This window comes from Microtus ochrogaster, linkage group LG8, assembly GCF_000317375.1.
Source record: "Microtus ochrogaster isolate Prairie Vole_2 linkage group LG8, MicOch1.0, whole genome shotgun sequence".
Lineage (NCBI taxonomy): Eukaryota > Metazoa > Chordata > Mammalia > Rodentia > Cricetidae > Microtus > Microtus ochrogaster.
Window position 1 is genome coordinate 16,787,072 of NC_022033.1, and position 27,313 is coordinate 16,814,384.

General features: G+C 43.6%; 1 protein-coding gene across 13 annotated transcripts in view; it reads left to right on the forward strand.

The window, feature by feature from the left end:
- The window catches only part of Ptprt (protein tyrosine phosphatase, receptor type T), a 1,084,941-nt gene that overhangs the window by 995,838 nt on the left and 61,790 nt on the right, over positions 1-27,313 (forward strand). For 11 of the 13 annotated variants that reach the window (XM_026787014.1, XM_026787020.1, XM_026787017.1 and 8 more), the window contains one exon: positions 9,760-9,950. In XM_026787014.1, coding sequence (XP_026642815.1) covers positions 9,760-9,950 — 191 coding nt within the window. The remainder of the gene's footprint in view (positions 1-9,759; positions 9,951-27,313) is intronic. The other 2 variants (XM_026787015.1, XM_026787025.1) reach the window with 1 other exon arrangement.

Below are 27,313 nucleotides of genomic sequence, written 5' to 3' on the forward strand. Positions count from 1 at the left end.
GACCTACTCATTTACACACTCAGAAATCACATAAAATCCTAAACTAGCAGCAATAATATAAACACAGAAGACCTGGTACAAGCCGTACAGGCCCTGTGCATGCTGCTGCTTCAGACTCTGTGAGTTCATATGAGCTTTGCTCATAGTGATTTAGAGGTCCTTATTTTCTTGATGTCCTCCATCCCCTCTGGCTCTTATATGCTTTCTGCCTCCTCTTCCATGGGGTGCCCTGAGCATTGAGGAGAGGTATTTAGTGGAGACATCCCATTTAGGGCTGAGTGTTCCCTGCTCTCTCATACTCTGTGTAATGTCTGGCTGTGGGTCTGTGTATTTATTCCCATCTGCTCCAGGAGGAAGTTTCTCTGGTGATGGCTGAACAAGGCCCTAATCTACACATACAGCAGAATATCATCAGGAATCATTTTGTCACAACATATTTTTCTTTTTTTTGTTTTGTTTTATACCATTACTATTTGGTTAAAAAAAAACAAACCCTTAGGCCTCTGAAGTAACTAGTCTCAGGTTCTTGGGCATCCATGCAGTGTTGCATGGGTTCCAACTTACATAGTGAGCCTTAAGTCAAATCAGTTATTGGTTGATTCCCCCCACAAGTTTTGTGCTACCATTGCCCTAGCTTGTCTTGTAGGCAGTACACCACTGTAGAGCAAAGGGTTTGTAGCTTTATTTGTGGTTATGTTTCTCTTTTGAGAGCATGCAGAATAGCTTCCTATACCCCTGGAATATATCACTGGAACACAGGGGTGAAGGCTCTGTGTGATCGTGGTAAATGAATTTTGTAAGTGTCATCTTCAGTAATGGGGAGTTGGTATCAGTTTTTGAAGAGTCTTAACAACAGCCTGGGTTCTTTGGTCAACAACAACAACTCAATTAGATATAACCTAATTCCAGTACTGGAAGCTTTGTTGGTAGCAAGAGATAGTCAGCTGGGACCCTGTCTCCCCAATATTAGCAATTTTTATTTAGGTAAATATCATATATGTGTGTGTGTGTGTGTGTGTGTGTGTGTGTGTGTGTGTGTGTGTGTGTGTGTTTTTAAAAAGTTTCTACTGTATTAGGTTTCCATAATGCCCCTCAAATGCTCCTTAGCTCTCTCCCCCCGTATTCCTTCCCGCAAATCCCCACTTGATGCTCCCATTCTAGCTACCATTCTACTCCTAACTACTCTGTTTTCCTTCACTAATGAGATCTAACTGTTCCTGCTAGTCTCTTATAATACTAGCCTGTACTGAACACGATCAATTAAAAAGAAACCCGTGTCTTATTAATCTGTCCCTTCCTTTATTTCTCCATATGTTCTTGCATTTTGCTTTCTAAGATACATTTCAAAATGCAATTTTGCTTTCTATGATATAAGCTAACATGCCCTAAAGAGAAGAACTCATGTCAAACTGGCTTCAATGAAAACGTAGTGACTTGTAAAACAGAATAGGAAAGCGAGCATCAGAACCAGTTCTAGAAGACTTTCCAGGCAGCTCATCTCCCATTGGTGTTGCCCCCCAGGCTGACTTCCATCATGAAGTTGTGATTATCCATCAGACCCAGACCTGATGGTGTTCAACGACAGAGATGGGTGTCTAGATTAGCCTTCTTAGCAGTAAGAAGTCCCTAAGACTTTCCTCACATTTTATTGGTGGGGTAGGGCTGACAATAGGGATCAGAACACCCAGCTGACATAAATGGAAACCAGGACCTTCTCATGGGTCTTGGAATAAATTCCTGAACCATATCAGAAGGTGGGGACACCCAAATTAATTTGGGGTCCCTGCCAGACAGTAAAGCTCTTCAGTAAAGAGTAAACACTGACTGCTAATCTTCTAAATATTGTGAGTTTAAAATGTACATAGAGAGAATACAATTTTCCTTACTGCTGGCTAACAGGGTATATTTTCATGAGATCCAATTTCTGTCTTGTTTATGTTTACCTAGTTTTAAAGAAAGTGGAGTGTTGGTCAGTAAACACAGCAGAAGTACCACCACTATTCCTCACTGGTGACTTTTGGGCCCCTGTTCTTGTAAGTAAAGCAGGGGTGATGGTGATTTGCAATGCCCATGCCTGTGCAAGAGCCTTGCCCTGGCACAAGTGCAGAGGAGCAGGACATGTTTTCCCTCAAAGCAAAGGCTCGGATTCTCATCAGAAAGGGAAACTCAGGATAAGCACTTTGGATACAAAGGTGACTTGTTTGGCCTTTGTCAAAGATTCCAGTGAGAGATTGGAAGAGGAAGGGGAGCTTCTACTTCTCAAACTCGGTTTGGGGTCTTTGATTTCTCTGAGCCTGGAAGGAAAGTGGGACGCTTCTTTTCTGTCCTTAAGAAACTGTCAGATGTCCATTGCATCATGTTCATTTCAGCCCTAAAGCCACATGCACACCAGGGAACATTCTGCATGTTGTTCAGTTTTACATGTTCAATTTTATTTGATCAAGCACATGAAATCAAGGAAATATACTTCAGTCTGCCACTCCGTTGAGTGACAGAAAGTCTTCCCCTTGATATGAGATGTCATGTGAACTGACTGTCACTCTCTCGGGGGTCACAAGTCTCCTGCACTAATCCTAGAACTCACAAATAGAGGGCACGTTTTCTTTTTTAATACCATGGCTTCCAACCACAAGGCAACTTCTTCATCTTCTACTTTATCACAGAAACCACAGTTGCTTCCAAGTCTGGGGGAAGGAGGACTGTCTTTTCGAATCAGTTGGAAGATTATTTTATACACTTGCAGATATTCTGAAGAAATTTTGACACAATTAAGTCTTTATCTTTGTGCACATGTTAAGTATGCTAGTGCTATAATTCACAGATTCTCCTCCCAATTCTGCCACTTGGCTTGGTTGACAGACTTAGATTTCAGTTCCGTTAGGAATTTATCTTGCAGTTGTATTGGTGTTTGATGAGAGAGGGAACGAAAGCCCCTGACTGATGACCAGATGCCATGGGAAGCTTCCCACAGTGGAATTCCATTTAAACTTCTCAACGACCTTCTTGGACGATAAGGGAAAGAGGCGGCGGCGGATAGCATATAATTGTGGACATCACCATCACCAGTTAAAAGCAAAGATTTAAGGTTCTCTGTAACTTAGGGGAGGTCTCATGACTGGAAAGTTGTCAATTTCCTATTTGAATCCAAGTTTTCATCGGGTTCTGTCCTTTGACTCTGCTGCCTGCTGTTGTCACAGCTCCTGCTGCACTGGCTCTGATCACGTCCCCCACACCAAGCAGGTGACCCAGCCTCCTCCTCATTTCGCACTCTCTCTCTCTCCCCTCAGACTCTGTGCTCGCAGCAAGCAGTCAAGCTATTTGCCTTCTCATCTCTATGCTTTCCTGCCCTAACAGGCACATGGATTTGAGAAGATTTTTGATAGATGAAATAAGAAAATGATAGTGGTATCAGAAATTACAGGAATTTGGTTGGCTGATTCAGAAATTTTTGTCTTGACTCTGTGAAGACTTTGGTTAAGGATGACTTGACTGTCTGCATACAGAGGGCTACAAATGCAGAAAAGGATATTAGGATATTAATGTCTATTAGGATACTGGTAAAGCACTCCCGTCAGAAGAAACTGAACCTGGCAGTAGCAGTGGGAACAAAAGAGAGCAGAAAGAAGTCAAGACAAGGAGAGCGAAGCTACTCTTCTGTATTAGTGTTTTCCATTGCTACAACACAGTACCTGAGGCTAGATAATTTATAAAGCAAATAAATTCATTTAGGTCAGTTTTGGACACTGAGGATCCCAAGCAAAGTGGTCTTCTCTGCTCCCTGTTGAGGGTCCCTTTGGACCCCTTGGCTGTGTTTTGGCATGATGGAAGGCATCATGGCAAAAGTATATGCAGGTGGTGAGAAAAGTAGTCCGTGGAAGGAAACAGATCAGTCATGCTCTCTATAACAGCCATCTCCAGCACTGAAGCACCCAGAGACTTCATCTCCTCTCACAATGGCCACTTTGGAGGCCGTGTTTCCAACACGTGAACCTTTGGGGATCTCATTCAAACCATATGGAAGCTGCAACAGATGACTCCAAAGACCACCGTGTGAATTCCCATGTACCAGTGGGATGTTGTACATAATTTTAGTAGAACACTTGGTAGCAGGCATTGTGTCTTTGAGTCTTCATACTTACTTTTCCTGTATGGAGGAGAATGTGAGGAGAAACTGAGGCTCAGAAAAATCTGTCACTTGGCCAAGGTCACAGACATGTGGCTAGCCAACCTGTGACTCCAGCCCTGTTATGTCAGGACACAAATTCAGCGTCTTTCAGGCTCAAGACTGGCCATTTCTGAAATAGTTCTGCAAACATTTTAACCAAGGCTAAAATGAAAAAAGCCCACACACATATGACTGTGTATTTTACTATCATTTCTAATGCAGTTTAGAAGATGATTAACCACTATCCAAATGCAGCTACTTACATTTAAAGTAATTGACATTACACATGTGTGCCCTCTATCACATTGTCCAGTATTTTAGGTGTTCGATAGCCACAGGTGGCAAATGGCTGCCCTGCTGAATGGCGAAACTATAGAGCCCTTCTGTCGTTGTCCAAAGTTTTATTGCAGAGTGCTTGGGCTAGAGCTGTCTCACACAAGACCAATATCTCTTTGTTTAGAGTTCACTCAAGCTCTAAATAATCTCTCGTTAGGATTTTACCTGGCTCTAGATATATCTGTGAGTACCTGCATTGTCTAACCCAGTAGCCATTAGTCACCAGTGTCTGCTGAGCCCTGGAAATATGACCAGGCTGACTGAAACTACTCCAGAAGTGAAAGGTGCACACTAGATTCCAAAGCTTTGCTCTCCGTAAAGAACGTAAGAGACAACATTAATAATTTTACACTGAGCATACGTTGAAATATTTCTTTGGATATGTTGGGTTAAAAAAAATGCACTGTTGAAATAAATGGCCTATGTTCTTTTATAAAAATATTATTTCATGTTGCTACAAGAGTATTTTCAATTATATCCGTGGCTTGCACCGTATTTCCTCTGGACAGTCTGCCATAGATCCCTGCACTAGTCTTTGAATGGGGAGTGAGTGCGTGGGCACAGCACATGTGTGCATGGCGGGGGGGGGGTCTAGGTGTAGGACGGAGGTATTATGTGTGCGTGTAGGAAGCCAGAGCTGGACATTGGATATCTTACTCTAACATTCTTTAAGACAAAACTTCTCATTGAACCTGGAGGTTGCTTATTTGGCCAGGCCAACTGGCCAGCATGCTCCAGCCATCCCCAGCCTCCCCAACCCTGGGATTCCATGTGTGTGGCACCTTCGCCTGGCTTTTGTACGTTGATTCTGGGGGATCAATCTCAGGAGCCATGCAGTTCGGCAAACACTTTGCTGAGTGAGTCACGTCCTGAGGTCCCACATGAGGGTGCTTCCAGTGAAACGAAACAAAATTTAAAGTTCAATTCCTCTGTCACATTAGCCACTGTTCTGTCACTCCGTAGCCACGTGGAGTTAATGGGTGCCGTATTGCAAGTCACAGAGGGAAAAAACATTGCCCTTGTCACAGAAAGTTCTATCAGGCAGTACCAACACAGATTGTACATAGAGATGGCAAGAGGCACGGAGGTGAATTATGAAGGATGTGGCAGGTTTCCATGGCGCCTAACCCTGCAGCACGTAATCCGCTGTCTCCTGAGTACCTGTCCCTGCTCAGCTTTGTTAGACCTGTTTGTGAACAACTTATCTCTTCATCCCTCTCCCTGCAAGGACTTTGGTGTGTTTATCTCTGCTGCAGCACATCTTCCTGCCCACCCTGCCCGCCCCCCTGCCATGTGTATGTGTAGCTAGCATGTGTTTTGTATGAGACGGGTATTTAGGAAGCCTCTGTTAGACCGCTGCAGTGGCAGTGGCAATCAAGAGAGTGGAACAGTGTGACCGAGCAACAGGGAGACCTGGGAGAGGGGGGCATATGCCAGAATCCATGGAGACAGGAAGAAGAGGTGCAGAAAGAGAAGAGAGGAAACCAGAGAGACAGGTAACTGTTGATCCAAAATCTTTTTGGTGTGCCCCAAACCCTTGAACCCACCCCATAAGCTCCCTGCAAACAGTAATGAGAGAAGAGCCATTCACAGGCTCGAGCAGCAGTAACATAGGAAGTGCAAAATAAACCATGATTATTACATAATACATAAACATGCAAGACCGATGAATGGGAAGAATGAAAATTAAGGGTCTGATGAGGAGGGAGAATGACAAATGGCCTCTCCCTGGGCCAGCTGGTTTGAGTTACATTTTATGGGCAGCGTGTGAATTCCGGCGCCCTTGTTGAATTTGCGGCAGACTCACACATTAGTTTTAAGGCTCCCTCTCGAATAGGAACATCATAACGCTTTTTAATTGGTGCTGATAAAAAACGTAGCCTTACTTGTAGGTGCCTGAGAGAAGTGAGTTGTGAAATTGGGTTTTCATTAAACCTAATGACGGAAAATTAAGCATAGTGCGTCTGGCGAAATGGGGTGTGATAAAAGACATCACTTCTGCATTATCGAAGGTTAATAAGGGAATAGGTGAGGTAAGATACATCGGAAAAGGGAGTCCAACCAGTTGAATTAATAAACCTTGAAAATCCCTTGGTTCCAAGTCCTCGTGGCATCATTAGTGCTGGCATCGGCATTATCACAAATGTTGCAGCAATACGAGTTGCTAAATTCCAAATGCATTTATTTTCCATTCCACTGTTGGTTTTGCTGACACTAAGTTTACAGTCTGTCTAGCAATGTGTTTGGGGGGAAATATCCATATTGATAGCCTTTTCAGTTTGGAAATGTTTGGCGTCTCACAAAGATTTGCCAGGTGCCAACTCCAAGGAAGCCTGCCTCTGCCAGGCAGCTGGTTCCCCGTGCAGCCTGCACCCGGAGTCCTTTAGAAAGTTGGGGGCAGGGCATATCTCGGTGGCTTCCGCATAATGGTGTTTAACTGGGAAATAAGGGCTCTGGCGTTTGATTTGATGTCACCTCCATCGCCAGTCCCATGACACCACCGTGGGAGCGCTACTGGAAGGATGCTTCCAATGCAAAGGGTGTTTCCAATGCATGCCAGCTGGGACACCTACGGCCAGGAGTGTGAGTCTTTAAAATGTGGGATTCTTCTGCAGAACCCTCAATGGTATCACACTCCTTTTTTTTTATTTTTTTTATTTTTTTATTGAAAAAAAGAAAAAAAGAAGTTTCCGCCTCCTCCCAGCCTCCCATTTCCCTCCCCCTTCTCCCCCTCCCCCCACTCCTCTCCCTCTCCCTCTCCAGTCCAAAGAGCAGTCAGGGTTCCCTGCCCTGTGGAAAGTCCAAGGTCCTCCCCTCTCTGTCCATGTCTAGGAAGGTGAACATCCAAACTGGCTAGGCTCCCACAAAGCCAGAACATGAAGTAGGATCAAAACCCCGTGCCATTGTCCTTGGCTTCTCATCAACGGTCCAGAAAATATATTTAATAATATTATAGAAGAAAACTATCACACTCCTTTTGAGAGTCCTCACATTCTCAGCTCTTCTGGATCTGCCTCCCATTGTCTACCACAGCACGGTCCCACCGTTCTTCTTTATGTCTGCCTCTCTGCTCTTAAACGTGTCTCCATCTCTCAGGCTCTGATCTTTTTGCTTCAGGCAGCTCTAAGTATTTTCTCTTCTCGACCATCAAGCTTTGAGTGTAGACCTTTTTTTCCCTACTTTGCCACTGTCTAAAAAAAAAAAAAATCCTTGGATGAAATGGGGTCCCATAAGTCTAATGCATAATCACAAGAATGTGACGTTAGCAGGGACTCAACCCCACTATGTGCCAGGAGTTCAATCAGTGCTATTAAAGATGTATCAAGCTATTGCCAAATCGTGGGAGAAAAAGTGGGAAATATTCTCAGCGCAGCCAGGAAAGGGTTTTAGCATCTCACTGTAACCCTTCTTTCCTGTGTGTGAACTTGTATCCTTGATATCTGTCTGTTAGATAATTTAGCTAATTCTCAAAGGCCGACTCTGTCTTGTCTACTCATTGCATTGAAGCAGAAAATGCGGAGACCATAGGCGACACACAGATACTTCAGCTCCTGGTGAGGTGTGGCCCAGTCAGTGTCTCAAGCTCAGGCTAATCAAAGCCATCACTTGTCCCCCTTGGAGATGGTAACAGGTGGGGTCAGACGGAAGGGACCCCGACTCAATACAGATGAGCACATGAGGGAAACCAAGGCTCTCATCCCAGAACTGAGGGTGTTCCCTAGACATTATATTTTCAATGCTAAAGCCGAAGAGGGGTTAGGTTAAGTGTGGCCAGTTGGTCACTCTGCAGGCCACACATGTCTCCCCAGTATCCTGTCTTGTGAGGAACTGACTTTGATGTTGGACTGTATTTTGCTCTCCCGGAGAGCCTGTCTGACTGATTATTGTGACAGGAAAGACAGGCTGAGGGGGGACATGGCTTTCAAAAAGACAAGTTGCAGAAAGCTCTGGAATATATACTAAGTCTCTCAGGAAATGAGCATGGCACAGGCTTCATGGATGTCTGCGTGGGGGCCTCAGTGTCTGAGAACATCTGGATGTGCCCATCAACTGCCACATCTGGCAGGTCTTATCTCTTGTATGGTACAAACAAAATGGCCCCAGGGCAGAGACTGTCAGAGTATTTCAGAGGATGTGAACTTGCCAAGCCTAGATGATTCTGGGAAGGAGAAACTTTTTCCAGAGTGACCAGACAACAGAAAGTATTTAAAGGAGCTCCGTAGAGATTTCTGTGAGGGGAAGGCAAAGACTTATATACATATATATATGGGGGGGGGGTCTCATGTGGTCTAGTCTGACCTCAAATTTACTATTTAGTTGAGGATAAGTGAACTTCTGATCTTCCTGTTTCCCCACTCGGATATCTAGGATAACAAGCTTATGCAAACCAAGTATTATGTGATGCCGAGGACCAAATTTGGGGCTCTGCAGCATGCTAGGTGATCACCACCACCTGAGGTATATATATCCCCACTACCATATCAATGGGTGTGGCGTAGGAGGCACATGAGAGTCGTGTCTGGTGAGAGCAAAGGAAGACATTTAGAGAAATCTGCAGGGTGGGGTCAGGGACATTTCAGGGTCAGTGGTAGTAAGGGTGGTAATAGGTGGCAGGGCGATGAAGGTGGCTTCTGTTACAGAGCCCATTGCTGCAGGGCGTGGCTGGAAGGTAGAGTCCCTGCTGCCTATTGCGAGTCCAAGACTAGCTATACTTCATCCCGGTGTACAACTCAAAGGAAACAAACTAGGAGAGAAAGCAGACCGCAGACATGCCAGCCTGGAAGCAGTCGCTTGGATCTTCTAGCCAAGCACCTGAGACTCTCCTCACCTGAAGACAAGCAACTGAACCTACCTACAGTTTACATTACATTAGGCCTGCAGCTCCCTAAAGCCTGACTCCTTACTAGTTCTGGGATTGGCTGGTATTAGCCAAGCACACAACAAGCCTAGAGAAGAGGCCCAGGACAGGCAAGGGATAGTCACTAAACTGTCCCTTTGTCTTTGCACAATCAATAATAAGCCCTTGAAACTGAAATGAACCAAGGAAATCCACGTATACAGTTTGTTATTTCGCTATTTAGATCTGTGCACACAGCCAAGCCAGGGACGCAGTGTCTTTTGTCTTTCTATAATTTCCTAGCCAGCGGAGTGTTCGGTTCATTCCCTCTGCCCTCCTCAGGCCACGCTGGGGGTGGGGATGGGGTACAAAGAACAAAACTCCCAAAGTTAGAGTTTGTCCTGCTTCTTTCTCTTTGAAGCAGACGGCAGCCGTGGGGAGCTGTCCCAGCCTACCCTCACCATTCAGACTCACCCCTACCGGACCTGCGACCCTGTGGAGATGAGCTACCCCCGGGACCAGTTCCAGCCTGCCATTCGAGTGGCTGACCTTCTCCAACACATCACTCAGATGAAGAGAGGCCAGGGCTACGGCTTCAAGGAGGAATACGAGGTAAGAGACTAGCCTGTGAGTATCTGGAGCGCCAAAGTCTTGCCTCTGACCTCTGACCAGAAACAATAACAATGCCCGGGAGCATGGTGGGAATGCTCCAGCTGGCACACTTAATCACATCTTATCTTTAAACTAGAACCTAGACATTGAACTTAAGAAATAGCATGTCCCGAATCCCCCCATTTTAGAGACAACCGTTCTTCACTCTGATGGTAGAATGGCTCAAGCCCTCTTGCCATGCGCTATAGAATAGCCAGCCCATCTCCACTGCCAATAGTGCCTGGTGTGCCTGCTTTTTACTGCTCACCACTTGGCCCTGTGTTCCTGCTTCTATGCTGTTCTCACCGTGCTCCACCCAGGCCATGCAGCACACTGACTGCTGTGCTCTCTCTCTCTTCTTCCTCCTTTCTCCTGCATTGGTCATCCCTATACCCCTACAAGCCCCTCACTCCCAAAGCCTCTCTAGTATGAAAGGTAGGAATGCATGCTGTAGTTATTTCAAAAGCTCAGGGGGTGACAAACAACCCTAGCAAAGTATGGCAAGTGCCTGAAATCGACACTATTATCGTGTAGATTCCTAGCTATGAAGCATGCTAGCCAGACCCTTAAGGTTCTAGTTTCTCACATGTCTCTCTGTCTTCTCCTCTGTCCTGGGTCTTCTTTAATGTCTTCAAGTGACACCCTCAGCATCCGAGGAATGACTCCCATGTTTCCTTTGCTCTATTATACAAAACAATTTCTTCTCTTCCTGCTGCCTTTGTCTAACTCTTTTTGTTTTGAATCTTGCCTACTGGATATCACCTTTTACATTGGAAAAGCATAAAGGAAAAAATCCATTAAAATATTTTCCTAGACCAAAGAGCAGCTCACCCTTCTTCTCCCCCCCAAAAAAGAAATTCTCTTAGTGACAGTGGAGCCCAGTTACAGTCATCTTCCTGTTTTGTTTCCCTTCCTCTCCCCCTTTCTTTTTGGCCAGCATCTCTTCAGCATCTTCTGTGTGGCAGGTGCTAAATGATACCCAGTGGGCATCACTCCCTCCTTTCCTCTTCCCCTCTCTCCCTCTTTGTTTTCTTCTTTCTGCCACATGCAGCAATGACCCAAATGTGTTCTGTATAGTTCCACCGTGTGCAGTGATGGCTCCTTGTCTCACCCCAGCTCAGACTGTTTACCCTCAGACTATACCCCTAGAACATGCTTAACATAGTATTTCTGAAGTCATGGGAGGGCAGGAAATCATGCTAAACTTAGGATAGCCGGGGTCCAGTGCAGTAAACTGTGTGATCTTGGCACATAATTTTGCTCTCTCAGTTTTTAAGTTCTTCATTAGTTGAAGAGTGTGCCTTATGGACCACTCTTGTGGGAATATGAAACAGTGGAGAGGTTGTGTTTGACATACTTTGAGAACAAAAGCATTCATGCCAGTGGATGAAATTACCAGCTCAGGAGAAGCAGCAGTTCATTTCAAATACAGTCTAAGAGCTGGGCGGTAGCGGCACACGCCTTTAATCCCAGCACTCAGGAGGCAGAGGCAGGCGGATCTCTGTGAGTTTGAGACCAGCCTGGTCTACAAGAGCTAGTTCCAGGACAGGCTCCAAAAGCCACAGAGAAACCCTGTCAAAAAAAAAAAAAAAAAAAAATACAGTCTAAGTCAAATACCGTTTCTCAATGTGTTCTCAGTCTATTACAAGAGTCTCTGAGTTTTTTTTTTTAATCTTCCTTTTAAAAATGTGTTAAGACACAGATTGATAGAGGAAAATGGATTTGCTTACACTTCGCCAAATCATGGAGAGAAAGACCACAGGTTGGTTGGGGCCTTTTCTACAGAATTGTTGCCCTTTTATAGAAAAGACGAAACAGAAGCCAGGAGATATGCATGTGTCTATCACACGTTTGTAAGAGTTGTGATGCATCTTTCCAAGAGGCAAGCTTCTCCTCTGCTTGGCACCAAAGCTGATCCAGCCTTTCCCTTTCCCCAGCCTGGGATTCATTGGGACCCATCATTTCAGGAGTCCCATAGCAAACAGGAGGGTACAAATCTTTCTTTCAAATATTTCCTCTCCTGCCAGGCTAGTTACAAGACTACCAGTTTTGGAAGACTGTTGGAACAAGAGTTACAGGTAATGCTCTCGTCATCTCTGGGTCTCATTTCCTAAAAGGATGAATGATCCCAAACCTTGAGTCTGCACTGATGCACATGGATACAGATCAGTTTGTTGAGGAAACACCTCAGCACAGGGTACGTTGTTTGTAAAGCCATACCCAATATTATTGGAGTTCGATGAACCCCCAGTTATTATAAGTTGTCTTGAAGTTTCACATAGCATCCAGGGAGGTGTGTAGTTCATCAGAAAGGTGTACAAATGGTCAAATGTACTTAACCTGTTCTATGAACCTTTAATCCAAAATTCAAGAACAGAAATACAGATGCATTGACTGTTTTGGTACATTCCTTCCTAACATATTATTTTCTAAACCATCCATGCCTATATGATCAGTTGTTTGTCCTTTGGTTTTGTTTAATTCCTCTTTATACCTGTTAGCCTCTCCCAGACTTTCTAGCATGGAAACAAACTTAATTTACAGCCAAGAATACATATTATTCCATCATTTGAGCCTCACCCAGAAATCTCACTAGTAAGGCCACCCTTACCCTCGTTACTTCTAATTGTATTAATCAGTGAGTTAGTGTGCCTTGCGTCTGGTTTAAAACATTGTATGATTAACCTGGAGTTAGTTGGAAAGCGTTGTCAGTTGAAATATGCTACTTTGTAGGATGTGGCAGTCCAGTTCCTTAGAAACACTGCTGTGTTTTTCTTTTATCATAAAGGCTCCTAGAATTTTCGTCATAAACATGCATTACAGATCTGCTTGAAGACTGAGTGTAGACATAAAACCCTGAGCGTCTAGTTCTGCTGTCACACAGGCTGCTGTGATGTCCTTGCCTGTCACCTCCCTATTCTGCTCTGCTTTCATTTCTTTTCATGCCAGTGTGTGTGTGGATTTGACGAGCTGACATCTAAGGGACCCTCAGCTTTAGCAAACTGCACCTTCTAAAATCCAACTTAGCTATACAGTCATTCCCAGGATTGTTCAGTAAATATGTCCTGAGTATTCGTTCTTACCAAGGGCTAGTCTAGACATTTAGGATACGACTGTGAGAGAAGCAGACCCATGCCCTCATGGAGCTTCTATTCTAGCAGGGGAGATAGAAAATAGGCATAGGCTGAAAAACAAACTGCCTCAATTAAGAGCAACAGAAAACTATTAATTTATCGCAATAATTGGTTCTATGGATTAGGAATTTGAACAGTGAATAAGAGGTAGAGTTGGTCTCTTCTTTGTAGTACAGGCTCCATAGTTAGGGGCTGCTGTCATCTACGATGTCTTTAGTCTGATGTCTAATAATGGATGCAGATGTCATCTGAGGTCTCAGAGGAGATTCTCACTGGGATTCCTCCAAACAGCCTCCGGGTAGCCTGATATTCCTGGCAAGATAGAGGAATAACTTCCAAAGCAGCTGGGCTTGTGTTTGTTTGGTTGGTTTTATTTGGTTGGCTGGTTTTGATTTTGTTTTTGTTGTTTATTTGTTTGTTGTTTGAGATGGGTTTCTCTGTGTAGCCTTGACTGTCCTGGAACTTACTCTGTAGACTAGACTGTCCTTGAACTCATAGATCTGCCTGACTCTGACTCCTGAGTACTTGATTTAAAGGTGTGTACCACCACCTCTCAGTATGAACTTCTGTATATGATATCTCAGAGCTCCAAAGGTGAGCTTCCTACCTAACAAGGTAAAAACTGTATAAAGTTGGTGACCTAGACTTTGATGTCACATTGTGTTGGATATGAGCAAAGAAAAGGCCTCTCTTCTTCTAGTGCAGAGGGGACACAGACTCCACTCTTCATAGGAGGACCACGTTCCAGATTCTAGAAGAGGACATAAGCTACTAATCTTCGAGTGATATGGTCTGTTAGAAAAAGAGAGAGTAGAGCAAGGAAGGGGGAGGTATAATCCAGGGTTATGGCATGCAAGAAGGCCCAATATTAATTAAGGTAAGAGGGTTGTCCTTACAATTTGGAGAAAGGGATTTCCACAGCAAGGCATGTACAAGAAAAAAAGAAAGCTGGTCAAGATATAGTGCATATGTGCTAGGTCATCAGCTTGGAAAAGTAAGGAGGGACCTGCTGCATTGGTCCATTACAAACTGGTATAAGGAGCTTGGTTTTCACTCTGAATAAACTGTAAGTTTACTGCAGAGCTTGGAGGACTACAGGTGCAAATGGTCTGATTTTATGTTCAAAGACCCATTCTAGCTATTGTGTTGAGAATGGGACCTAAGAAGGCAAGGTAAGGCCAAGGATATGGTAACCTGGATGGGACAATAATAACTCTGGCTAAAACCAGCACAGGAGTCTATAAGGAAATGTCTGGGTTCTCAATATGTCATAAAGATAGAGCCAAGAACACTTTTTAATACATGGAGTTAAAGGAAAGGAACCCAGGATGACCCTGAAGCTAGCTCTTACCTGAACCTCTGGAAAAATGGAAGTGCCACCAACAGCGATGAGAAATTACAGAGAAGTTGGATCTGGAGCAGCTGGAAGTCCAACTGAACTGAGCTTGCAATGTCCTTAAGAAAGGTTGGCTGTATGAATTTAACCTTGAGAAAGAAGCCCAGGCTACAGAGAAAACACTGCTAAGAGGAAACTCGTAAGACCAGATGAGGTAATCGAGCATGTCAGCAAAGACTAGGACCCCGAACTTTGGAAAGTCTCACTTTAAAGGTATGGAGTACTTTCAATGTAGGCATTAGGACTAAAGAGATACAGTGAGCATAACCCCACCTGGAGAACCTGAGTTTATGATTAAAACCAGGCATATAGACTTATAATTTTAATTGTAGGACAAAATGCGGCAACAAAGGAATGCCTAGAATTATAGTGACCCATAGGGATAGGGCATATTAGCCTGAGGGTAAATATGTTAGTGGTTTTCAGGAAGGCACTAGTCTAAACCAAACGTACAAAAAATAAGAATAGCGAGTATAAACAGAGAAGGAAGTTCTGGACAGAGAACTACAAACTGTGTCATGGGAGAATAGAAAGTAGATTGAGTTAGAGGAAACACACGTCGCTTGGTTTATAAAATATGAGAAGGTGCATAAGGGGAGTTGGGACTGGAGTTATTACCAGGAGCCTATATGTCCAGGAAAGGGGCAGTATTTGGCACACTAAGGAACTTGGATTTCATTCCTGGAGTCATGGGGGCCATAGATGGGACAGAAAATTTTGAAGTAGATTTGTCCATTAAATCTTGAATCAGAGAAGAGGTTTGAGAGGCAAGTAAGCAGCCAGAGTGATAATTCTTGGAAAAGATGGAAACTGTACTGTCCAAACATGGAGACTGGGCCCAGAGCCCAGATGATGCCACACTCACACTCGGTAGAGAAAGCTCTAAAGTCTTCTTGTTCTTCTTGACATGGGAACTTGAGTCTCTCAATGTACATTTTTAGTTTCCAACACTTGAAGGAATACACAGATTATCCCGCACTGAGGGTCAAATGCTTGGACTCACATACTACCGTTACCATTTTTGTAAGTATTAGGGGATCTACAGCAAGTCATTCCTTGCCTCTGGGTCTCATTTCTATCCTCATGTACTGAGGATGAGTGGGTTGGTGAGCTGGTCAGGGTAATCCAAGAGTCCTTTGTGTAGCTAATATTATGAGAGTCTAAATAAGAACCTTTTGACTAGACTAATTGGGTTTCCTTACCATGGAAGTCTCTGGGGCTCCCTCTCCCATGGTTTTGTATCAGGATCTAGATTGACCAGAGTTCAAAGAACTCAAAAAGGGCTAAGGCAAATTAACTTCCCTTGCCATGCATATCTGGGTCTCAGCTGAAATTTTTAATCTTGGCTTCAGGTTAGAATTACCTGGGGGAAAAAATTTAAAACAGCAGTGCCCTGGCCAAATTTCAGACCAATTAAAACAAAATGTGATCAGAGATTTTAACAAGCGTCCTAGTTGATTAAAATATACTTTAAAAATTACTACCCAATAGTCTTAGGAAACCCTTGGAGTTTCCCGTGTGGGCCATATCTGTGTCCACAGACCATCACATTGCCCAATCTATTGTCTGACCCACAAATCTGCCTGTGATAGAACACTGTCACTTTCAAAGACCATGACATGGTCATGAGCTCCAGAGCCTTTTCTTCTTTCCTGTTCTCCCGACCCTAGCCAAGACGATTCCACTTTTTCTAGCTGCAAACAAACAGAAGACGTCATCGCATTGCCAGCAATGTGAACAGATGTTAACTAGAGAGCAGAGGTGTCTCCATGCCCTGTGACCGTGATGAACAGAAGAGTAGCAGGTTTGGGGAAGATGAGGGAGAACAGAAAGAGGTGACTTTGTGATACACACAGAGAAGGCAAATGTGTTCATCCCCATCCAGCCCAGACAGCCTGTCACAGTAATGAATGGAACGAGCCCAGTAGGGCAACCAGAAGGTGTCTGGTTATCACAGCTCCATTAAGACTATTTCAGGCAACAAGGAACAGCTGTGAGGAATATGATGCTGTCTAATGAAGAGCAAACATTTGTTCATTTTCCAGCTCTGGCCGGATGCACCATGTGCACAGCTTTGGAAGGGAGAGGCCATCTTGCTTAGTCATCTGTGGGTGATGTCAGGCAGGCAGCCTCCTAATGGAGCATAAGCACGGCAGTGGAAGCTTCCTGGGCAAGACAGAGTACACCCCTCAGTTGGTAACAGATTACCAGAACATCCTGTTCCCACAGAGACTCCAGTCCAGTTCCTTGATTTATATCTAAGAGGGGTTCTGGGGATGAGCATGAGAAATTAGTGGCAGATGCTCAGATCATAAATGAGAAAACATGGCCATTCTTCTAGTCTGCAAAATCATCATGGCCCAAATAAAAAAGCAAGGCTCCCACCTATTCATCTCCCTCTCCTGGCAGGGTTCAAACAGGAAGAAAGTGGGCCAGTTCCTGGAAGTGGCCAAAGGGCATTGAACCCATGTGGTATCAAACTTGAGAAAGAGCTCAAGTAGGTTGAGCTATTAACTCAATCCTTTTGGCCTATTTTATCATTCCACTTACAATACTGTTCATAACACAACCAACAGCATTTGTTTATGTTTGATACAAGAACCCTCCCGACTGAATGAGTGATCCTCAGGATTCAGTAGAAAAGTTCTTGAACCAAGAATCAAGACCTAGTTCTCACCCAGATCCCAAGATTCTGAGTAGTCTTAGACAAGACTTTTCCCTGTGGGAATCCCAGTTTCATCTTCTGTGAAATGATTGGGGGTTGAGTTTTCAGCTACTTTTTGGTCTAATAGTATAGGGCTTTTTCTAATCACTCATTTGGTCAGAAACACCAGCTAAGTACCTGTGGTGTGCTTTAAACTATTTCAGGCACTGGAGATAATTAAATAAAAGAAATGAAGACCCTGTGTTAAGGAAGCTCATGTCCTCACCACAGAAGGGAATTCCATAGCTTAACTCCAACGAAAATGTTTAAGCAGTGGTTCTCAGCATTCCTGATGCTTCAACCCTTTAGTACAGTTCCTCATGCTGTGGCAACCTCCCCAACCATAAACTGATTTTTGTTGTTACTTCATAACTATAATCTTGCTGTTGTTATGGATCATAATGTAAATATCTGATATGCAGAATATCTGACTTGCAGCCCCTGTGGAGGAGTCGTTCAGTCCCCTCCCATGGGGGTCATGACCCACAGGTTGTGATCCACTGCTTTCGAGGCACATGAGTGAAGGCAGCATAGGAAAAAAGCAGGCAGTTGTTACTGGCATTATTAATATTTATTTTGTTTTTGCTGCCTGTTACCAAGATAATAGGAAGTGTCACAAAAGATGGGCTGAGGCAATGTGGAATATGGAGGAAACTGTGTACACTATGTGTGTGTGTCCATGTGTCTGCGTGTGTCTCTGTGTGTCTGTGTTTGTCTGTGTCTGCGTTACCTATGTCTGTGTCTGTCTGTCTGTGTGTCTCTGTGTGTCTGTGTTTGACTGTGTCTGCATGTATTTATGTCTGTATCTATCTATACCTGTCTGTGTGTCTCTACTGTGCCTGTGGAGGCCAGAAGAGGGCATCAGATCCCTTGGAGCTGCAGTTATAGGTGGTTCCCTGACTTTAGTGTGAGAAACTGAACTTGGAGAAAGTACTCTTAACCACTAAGCTGTCATTCTAGCTCCCACCACCTTCACTACCACCACCAGAATTAACAAGGTCGTAATCAGGATCTTCAACAATTCATCCCTTCTAATACTGAAGCTTAGGAAAGGATTACTGGCCCAGAAACAACCTCCTAGATGGTGGTGTGTGGGTGTAAAGCTAAGACCATGAGCTTGGGAATGGGGCTGTAGAGACAGCTCCGAGCTCAGAGCTGGAAGTGCAAGCTTTTCCACTGGGCTTGAAAATAAAGACTAAGCCTTCCCTTTTTTCTTCCCTTAACCATCTGGAAAATAACATACTTAATTAACATATGAAAATAACATATTTAATTAAGAAGTGCTGGTTAAAAAATTTTAAGCGATTAGCAATAATTTTATCCAAAATGCAAATCAAAACTAAAATGAGCTATGAGCCCACCCTAGTTAGAATAGCTGTTGTCAGAATGGCAGGAGATAGAGGGGTGAAGAGATGTCTGGTGGTTAGGAGCACTTGCTGTTTTTGCAGAACACCAAGGATAAATTCCAAATTCCCTAGAACCCACATAACAACCCAGCAACCATCCATACCTCCAGCTCTAGAACTCTGATGCCTTCTTCTGACCTCTGAGGGTAGCAGACACACATATGATACACATAGACACAGGAGAAATATTCATACACATAATTTTTATTTTAAGGCAGGAAATAAATGCTAGTAGAGGATCAAGAGGTAGGGAAATCACATTGTTGGTGGGCATGTAATAAGCACAGCCATTATGGAAAACAGTATGGAGGGTCTTCAAATAACTAGAAATAGAACTGTCCCACATTAAGTTATACATCAAAGGAATTTAAATCAGTACATAGAACAGACATCTTAACTCACAGAAGCTAAGCTATGGCATCATCCTAGTGGTCCACTGGCAGATGAATGGTAAAGAAAATGTAGTATGCATACTCAATGAAATATTCATCCATAAAAATGAGACTGTCATTTGCAGCATTATGGATGAACAAGAGACCATTATGTTAAGTGAAATAAGTCAGGCATGGAAAGACAGATGGCACACGGTTTCACTTAAATGTGGAAATGAAAATACTGGCTTTAAAGAAGCAGAGACTAGAGCAGTGATCACTAGAACCTGGGCAGAGTTTGGAGGAGGGCAGGGTAGAGAAACAATGGCTTGTGGGTACTTGGGCACAAGTTGGAAAGGAAGAACAGCTTTAAAATCTAAAGTAGTGTGACTGTGTTGACAACAGTTGATTGGATATTTCAGAATAGCTGCCGGAAGTTTTGAATATTCCCAACACAAAGAAATGACATCTGTTTGAGGTGACAGATATGCTAATTACCCAATCTGATCATTATGTATTGTATAGAGGTATTGAGCTGCCAGAGGATACCCCATAGATACACACAATTAGGATGTGTCAATTAAACATAAGAATCTATTTTTAAGAGAATAGCTCACCTCAAGAAAAAGACAATATGTCTTATAGAAAGAAGCCAACATAGAAAGCCCCTCACCTGTGTGGGTGGTCCCTGGGGATGTGTGGAGCATCAGCCTTGAACTTTGAGGCTGAGTCTCCCTCAGGGCATTTGCTGTGTGCCTCTGCCTTGCTGCCTACAACAGCAGTTCTCCAGCTTTGAAGTATGTCAGATGCCGCTGGAGAGTTAAGAAAGGGCATCGAGGCCTAGGGTCATTGGTGCCAGACAACTACTGTATAATCTGAGGGCATGGTACAGTTGAGGGGAAGGGTTTTTATTGTAGATATGAGAGAAAGTAAAGCCAGAGGAATCTTGAAGAACCCAGAGCAATGGGAAAACTTGGTGTACTGAGCATGGCCAGCAGATTGAACCAGGCCATAAGAGAGGAGAGGGCGGAAGCAGGGAAGAAAGAAATGACCAAGAGGAAGGGGGCCAAGAGAGGAAGACAGAAAACAAAATAGAGAGCTTGTAGCTGAAATGCAGGAGCTCTGTGGCAATGAGAAGCTGGAGAAAGAAAAGCCCATGAGCTGGAGAAGTTTAGAGTAGGGTGTGGGGCACAAAGAGCTAAGAAGAGCCAGGATGCCAGCCTGGACTCTGCATCTGTGATGCTGAGAAAGCCTGGAGGCCAGCATGGGCTTTGGTATGCTAATAGGTATCACACATAGCCGTTTGTCCAGAGCATCTTTTGAACCTAACATCTATGGGGCTCTGTATTTTATCCCTAGGAAAACTGCATAGCAACCAAGTTTGAGAGCCACTGACATAAAAATTGTCATCTTGAAACAATCTGTGGTTTGTTTGCTTGTTTTTTAACTTTGGTGTGTGTGTGTGTGTGTGTGTGTGTGTGTGTGTGTGTGTGTTTGTATGTGTCTGTGTGTACATGCATACATGTGTGCATGCCTGAGTTCACACATTTTGTGCAGGGTTTATGTGCATGTACATGCAAGCATATGGAAGCCAAAAGTCAGCCTCTTGGGCACCATTCCTCAGGATGTATTTCTATCTTCTTTCTTGAAATGGGGTTTCTCACCAGTCTGGAACTCACTGATTGCATTTTTTAGGTTGACCAGCAAGCCCCCGAGATCCATTTGTCTCTGTCAGTCCAGCACTGGGGTTACAAACTACCATGGCCAGCTTTTTTTCACGTGGGCTCCAAGGGTTGAACTTGGGTCACCATGTTTGTCCAGCAATCACTCTACCAAATAAATGAACTGTCTCCCTAGCCTTTTTCTTTTTCTATCACTATAAGGTTGGATCTGACTGTATAACCCAGGCTGGCCTCAAACTCTTGATCCTCCTTGCCTCAGTCTCCTAAGTGCAGGCTGTGATTGGGCCCTTTAAAGAGTGTTTTATGACTCTACACATGGACACACACTCAACTATTCTGACTTGATCCAAGTTCCCATGGCAGACAAATACCTCCACCTTGCAGCAATCTGATTTTCTACTTTGCTTCACCAGCAGAATTCATAAATTACCGTCTATTTAGTGACACGGTATGCAATAATATTTACTCTCCTGATGCCATTTTGAGTAGATGTCATTAGTCTTCCCTTCCTGCCTTCTCCATCCACATTTATAATCCCGAAGGCAATCTGCTTTTCAGCACAGAATAGGTAGCGTTTGTTGAAAGCTTAGCCTCTGCCAAGGCCGCACTAACTTACACAGCACCTCAGAGAGAAACGGCAGAAGGTGTAGCCGCCTCGAGATACTTAACTGTCACCTTTCAAAAGTCATTCATAAGACAGGTACATAGAAAACTATGCTGTCTGTCGTGCGCACCGTGCTTCTTTAGATCTAGGGCTCTTGTATTGTCTCCCACCTGCACAGCTGCCCATGGTTGCCCTTATTATCTAAGTCCCCCCACAGACTTGAATGAATTGAGTGTTAAGTGAGTCCATGAATAGGACTGAGACTAAACCTTAGACTCCGATGGAATTCCCTACTACCTGAATTCTGTATTTTGCCTGAAAAATAACTCATCCTGACCTCCCAGAAAGGCCCCCAGTTTAAACCTGAGAACCTATATTCCAAGAATCCCTTTGATCTGAGACAAGCTGAGACAAGTGTTGCCAGGAGTCCCTGCCCTTATACTTATGCCAATCAATTGGATGTTTCTTACGGGGCACATGGTAAATTCTGTGGGTAACCTATGAAGGCTTTGTATGGAGGAAGATGGATAGTTGTTGAACACCTTATACCTCAGGCATTGGTCCAGATGCTGTGGGCTTTGCCTCAGGTAATCAGTCATGGTCATGAAGCTCTGTGAAACATGCCTCTTCATTTTTTATACTAAATAACTTACATGTTAATTTTGAGCATGCCCCATGCTAAGTATTAACAAATGCACAGGATGGCATAAGCACCAATATAATCAGGATCCCTAGGAGTGAGATATCGAAACTCTCTTCCTGCTCTCACTGTGATTTTTTTCCTTCCCCTCCTCTCACCTGAAAGGGTTACTACGTCATTGAGTCTCAGATGGCAAAATGACTTTTAGTAAAAATATTCAAGCCCTGTAGTCAGCTTGCCTTTCTGCCTTTCCCCCATTCACATGCACAGTTGCCTTGCTCAAAGTATTTCTTGACAAGAAAAGCAAATGAGAGGCCGTACTAAAATGGTTCCTCCTTGGTGAGGACTCTCTGGAAGTTTCCTTCCATAGAAAACAGTGGGAACAGGGAGAAATCCTGGTAGGCTGAACTGATTTTGGTGGAGGCAGGCTCTTGGCTGTGCCCTGAAGCATCATCCAGGAACTGGCTGATCAGCAATCTTGGGGCCTGGTTTTGCTGCACCTCAGGGCATTTCACATCCAATTATCTCCGGGGATGCAGTCAAGCCAAGGGAGGTACCACTGCTGACAGAGCTGCTAGGTTAGTGGGGCTGCAGGAAAATGAAGTGGACTGGCACACATCAGCATAGGATTGGAGATGAGTTGTTCTCAGAAACTATGTTTCTGAGGTCTCACTATTTGGGGCTTGGATCCAAAGAATTAAAAGCATTATAAAGACCCTTCTTAGCTAGTAGAAGAAAAGGAAATAGGCATTTAGAGATGATTCTTAGTTCTAACAGGGAATTAATGAACTAAGTAACTAAGTAGGGAAACAGAGGCAGATTACTTAGACTTGGGGACTAAGCACAACAGAGTCTAAGAAGGAATGATCTGTGATCATGTGGTCTGAGTCTCCCACTGACACTGTGGCTTGGCAGGTGAGTAACAGACATAAGAAGAGTGCCTGGGGGCTGGTGAGATGGCTCATTGTTTAAGAGCATTGCCTGCTCTTCCAAAGGTTCTGAGTTCAATTCCTGGCAACCACATGGTGGCTCACAACCATCTGTAATGAGGTCTGGTGCAGAGTATTGTATACATAATAAATAAATATTTTTTTAAAAAAAAGAAGAGTGCCTGGAATGGGCAAAAACAACCATTAAATCGTGACATCTATCAGGCCAATTAACAAAGGTGAAAGGGGGGATTAGGTAACAAGTACTCTCTGCTTTTTATCATGTGACAATAGCTATGCTTCCTTATCAAATGTTTTCAAAGCATTCCTATTGACTTTGAATGAAACGTACATCCTATCTGTGATCCGTAGGATCTACACTGCGTCACACCTATGGGCTGTGGAATATTACTTTACACTGTGTGAATATATGTCACTGTGATTGGTTTAATAAAGAAGCTAACCGACTAACAGCTGAAAAGAATAAGGTTAGGCAGGAGAACCAGAATAAAAGAATGCTGGGAGGAAGAAAGGCAAAGTCTGGAGTTGCCACACAGATGCCAATGGAGCAGGAGATGAACATGTCATGTTAATAAAAGAAAAGAATATGGGTTTACTTAAAATGTAGGAACTAGTTAATAATAAGCCTGAGCTATTGGTTGTGTACTTGTGATTAATATTAAGCCTCTGAGTGATTATTTGAAAGTGGCTGTGGGACAGGAAAACTGCATCTACAACTATGTGCCACTGACTCACATAATGTATACCTTTAATTCTTTCTGCTCTGGAGACCCTCCCTCAAGTTCTAGAATACCATGAGCTCATTCCATGTCAGGGTCTCTGCATTTGCTTTTCCCTCCCCCTGGAACACTCTTCCCAGTTCTTGATATGGCTGATATTTGTTTATCACTTAGTTTGAGATCAAGTATGTCACCCAAAGACTAAAGTAGCATACATAGTATCAGGAAAGTTAAAATTATTGCATACCTCAGGTGCTGAGTGATTTTTTCCTAAGGACACATGAAATAGTATATTCACTCCAGATAGATAACTGACAACAGAACAAAGAAATGTTTGTGCCAAGTCTAGCTTAGTGAACCAGTAAGTTTATTGAAGTTACTTATAGGAGTATGGGTGAATATTTACTTACAGGACATGTATGACATATAAGGCAGCTATATCATAACAAAACGTCCACAAAGGTAATGGCTCACAAAAGCTCCGGCCCTGGTTTTACCAGTAAGATTTGTAGCCACGTGTTCTGGTTGGAACATTTTCTCTCTTCCACAGCTGTTATTGCTTATATAACCTTGGAGAGGGGCCTTGTGAATCTTCTAAGTTTCAGGAGTGTCCTAAGACTTGTGAACTATTTAATCTTTGAGCCTTGAAATTTTTACTTCCTGAGTCTTAAAGATCTTCCCTCCAGCTTCAATTTGGAAGAAATTACTATGCAACACGGAAAGAGGTTGGTCTCTCAGGGAAGGGATGTCAGAAAAGGCTTATAGAATGTGGATGCTCAGTGAAATCATAGATGGTTTAAACAAGCTCCAGGTTGGATGACAGATGTGGTATTATTGGGCAGCTTGATAAATCTTAACTGAGGGAAGAATATAGCGGGCAAAGAGGCAGTGGGCATTCCTGTCAGCCGGGATTCAGGGATGTTTAGCCATTTTCTTTGTGGTCATGAGCAATGCTCATACTTTTGCCTCTGTTGAGATGTAACTGAAGGAAGGTCTTGCAATTGTCCCTTCACATCTTGACTCTCAGAAGGGCTCTCGTCTCAGACTGGTTTCTATGAAATTTTTATGCTCACTAAGAAAGCCCTGGGGTTCAGCTGTGAGTGTCAGGCCAGCTTGCCAGTACCAAGGTCTCTGCTTTTCTCCTTCTCAAATGTTATCTTTTCACATAGCCTGCCCAAACCTCTCTTTCTGAATTGCTCTTTATCCCTAGTTTCTGTCTCTCTATGCACCCTGCTCATCTACTTCAAAGCACACATTAAAAACTGTAACCACGTGCTTGTTGGTATGTCATCTGCCTCTCCCCACCGTGAAAGTGGTTCAGGAAATAGTATCTGTCACATCTGCTGCCGTCATTTCTAGAACCTAGTCCAGAATCTAGCCTCAGATGACTACCATGGAAAGAGGTACTGGAAAGAGGGACACAGTCTCCTGTGTTGCTGAGCAGCTATTTTCCAGCCTTCAGACCTCACTTTCCTAGGTTACACAATAATCTACTTCTTTTTTTTTTTATTTAAAAAGACCTTTTCAAATCTGACTTTTGAGGCTTTAATGAATATAAAGGCTCAGCTTTCCAGGGACAAGGACATCCCCAAACATATCTTTTGAAATTAAGGGCTGCCTTGGGAACCAAACACTAGGGAAGAGTGGGGAACCTTGCCATACTCAGAAGGGAGTACAGAAACAGGGCTTCACACTTTAAGAAGAAAGAACAAGAAAAAGGGCAGCAGAGATTGATAATAGAGGAGTATAATGAGGTGGCAATTTTGGTTTCAAAAGAATGTGATTAGCTCCTAATGACTGCCACCATTCCCTGGTCAATCTACTGTAACTAGCCACTAATGTAAAAATAATGCCCCTGGCTCCTTCACTTTGAAGAGGAGATGAATCTCCCTTTCATGCTCTTACCCCTCGGATTTGTTTTCTTGAAGAGATTATCCTCTATTAGGGCTGCAACTGCCTAAAAGGTGAAACATATGGGCGATCAAAGTCTGCCAATTAGGGGCCATTACCACCTCCCCTCGGTGGTCCTATTAGGGACACCTTCTGTATTTGTCAACATTGTCACAAAACCCCACACCCCATTTCTGGTGTCTTTCAGCCTCACTAGGGGGAGACAGAGGTCCTGGAGCTGCAGTAGGTGCCTATGTGTATTCCCATGGGGAAGTAGCCCTCAATCATTACAACTGTTATGTTGGGTGTAGGATTTCTCTGAGATAGTGTAGTAGGAAGGCTGCTTGTTTGTTCCCGGCTGCTCAGGCCTGAAATAACCACACAGAAACTCTATTAATTAAATCATTGCTTGGCCTATTACTCTAGTGTATTCCTAACAAACTCTTACATATTAAGTTAACCCATTTCTATTATTTTATATTTTGCCACGAGGCTCGTGGCCTACCAGCAAGGTTCCAGCTGGAGCTCACATCTTTCTCCTCAGGCAGTTCCATGGCTTCTCACTGACACTGACACCACTTTCTTTCTTCCAGAATTCAGTTTTCCCTGCATAACTCTATTCTGCTTTGTGCAGGCCCAAGACAGTTTCTTGATTAAGCAATGGTATTCACAGCATACAGAGGGTAATCCCACATCAGGATAGGTTTGCCTTGGCTTGTCTCCAAGGCCATGGTTTTGGTGTTTAGCCACCATTCAGAACTCTAGGATTGGCAGGATGGACTTTCATTGGATGTCTGCAGTGTTACAATACAGAGAGACCGTGCTTATTCTACTGGGTCCATGGAGGTAGGCCAAGACAAAGCTCAGGGCCAGAGCCCGAAGAAATCCAGCCAGCAATGCTGCTTAAAGGACAGGCAGGAAACTGTGGGACAGTGAGCAATCTGCCACTGAGGGTGTTCCAGTGATTGACACTGTGAATCAGATGATGAGCTGCTTGAAGGCCACAGTGGTTAGGACAGTTTTCAAGGTCACGGGTGAGTCTGCAATGCCAAGATCTTTGTCATCCACAGACTCAGAAGCCACTCAGTTATTAGTCATTTTATTCATTCCAAGCTTGTCATTCTCACAGTATGAAGTACCGTGCTAGTAGTGGGCCCTGGAAATGGAATTATAAATGTGGCGTTCTCCTTTCCCTGAAGAAGCCCATGGCCACTTTGGAAGGGAGGCTTTTATGTTATTAGATGTAGACGTGTCCATGTGGTAATATATGGAAGTGACTGGCTCTAGCTGAGAATGCAGTAGGAAAGGGTGAGCATAAAGACCAGACAAGGGAAAGGAAGCTTGGATGTGTTTGGAAAGATTCTTAGGGATTTTACAGGAACCTCGAGCGGAAGGGAATTTCAAGTAGAAAGAACATGTGTAAAGTCTCAGAAATCTAAAGGACTTTGTACACGGTCAAAATAAGACTGAAAGAACGTTTGGGGTGAAGTCATAAAGGGCTTGTTATGAATTTGGAATTTACTCAATAAATTCCAATAAAAAAAAGGAGTAACTGGGTCCTGTTCGCCATTTATAAAAATCATTCTGATTACAATGGAGGATGAATTGGAGGGAACAAAACCAAAGCCATGAAATCCAAAGGTAAATTATCTCTGCCGGGAAATTTGCCATTTTCACAGTGAAATCTCATAGGAGCTTTAATCATAGCCAATGTCCACATTTTATCACAGACAGTGACCTATCTGATCTGGAGTAAGTCCGTGGCATTAAGAGTTTAAAACCATACACAAGTAATGCCAACATGCAACCATAAAGAGACTGTAAGTAA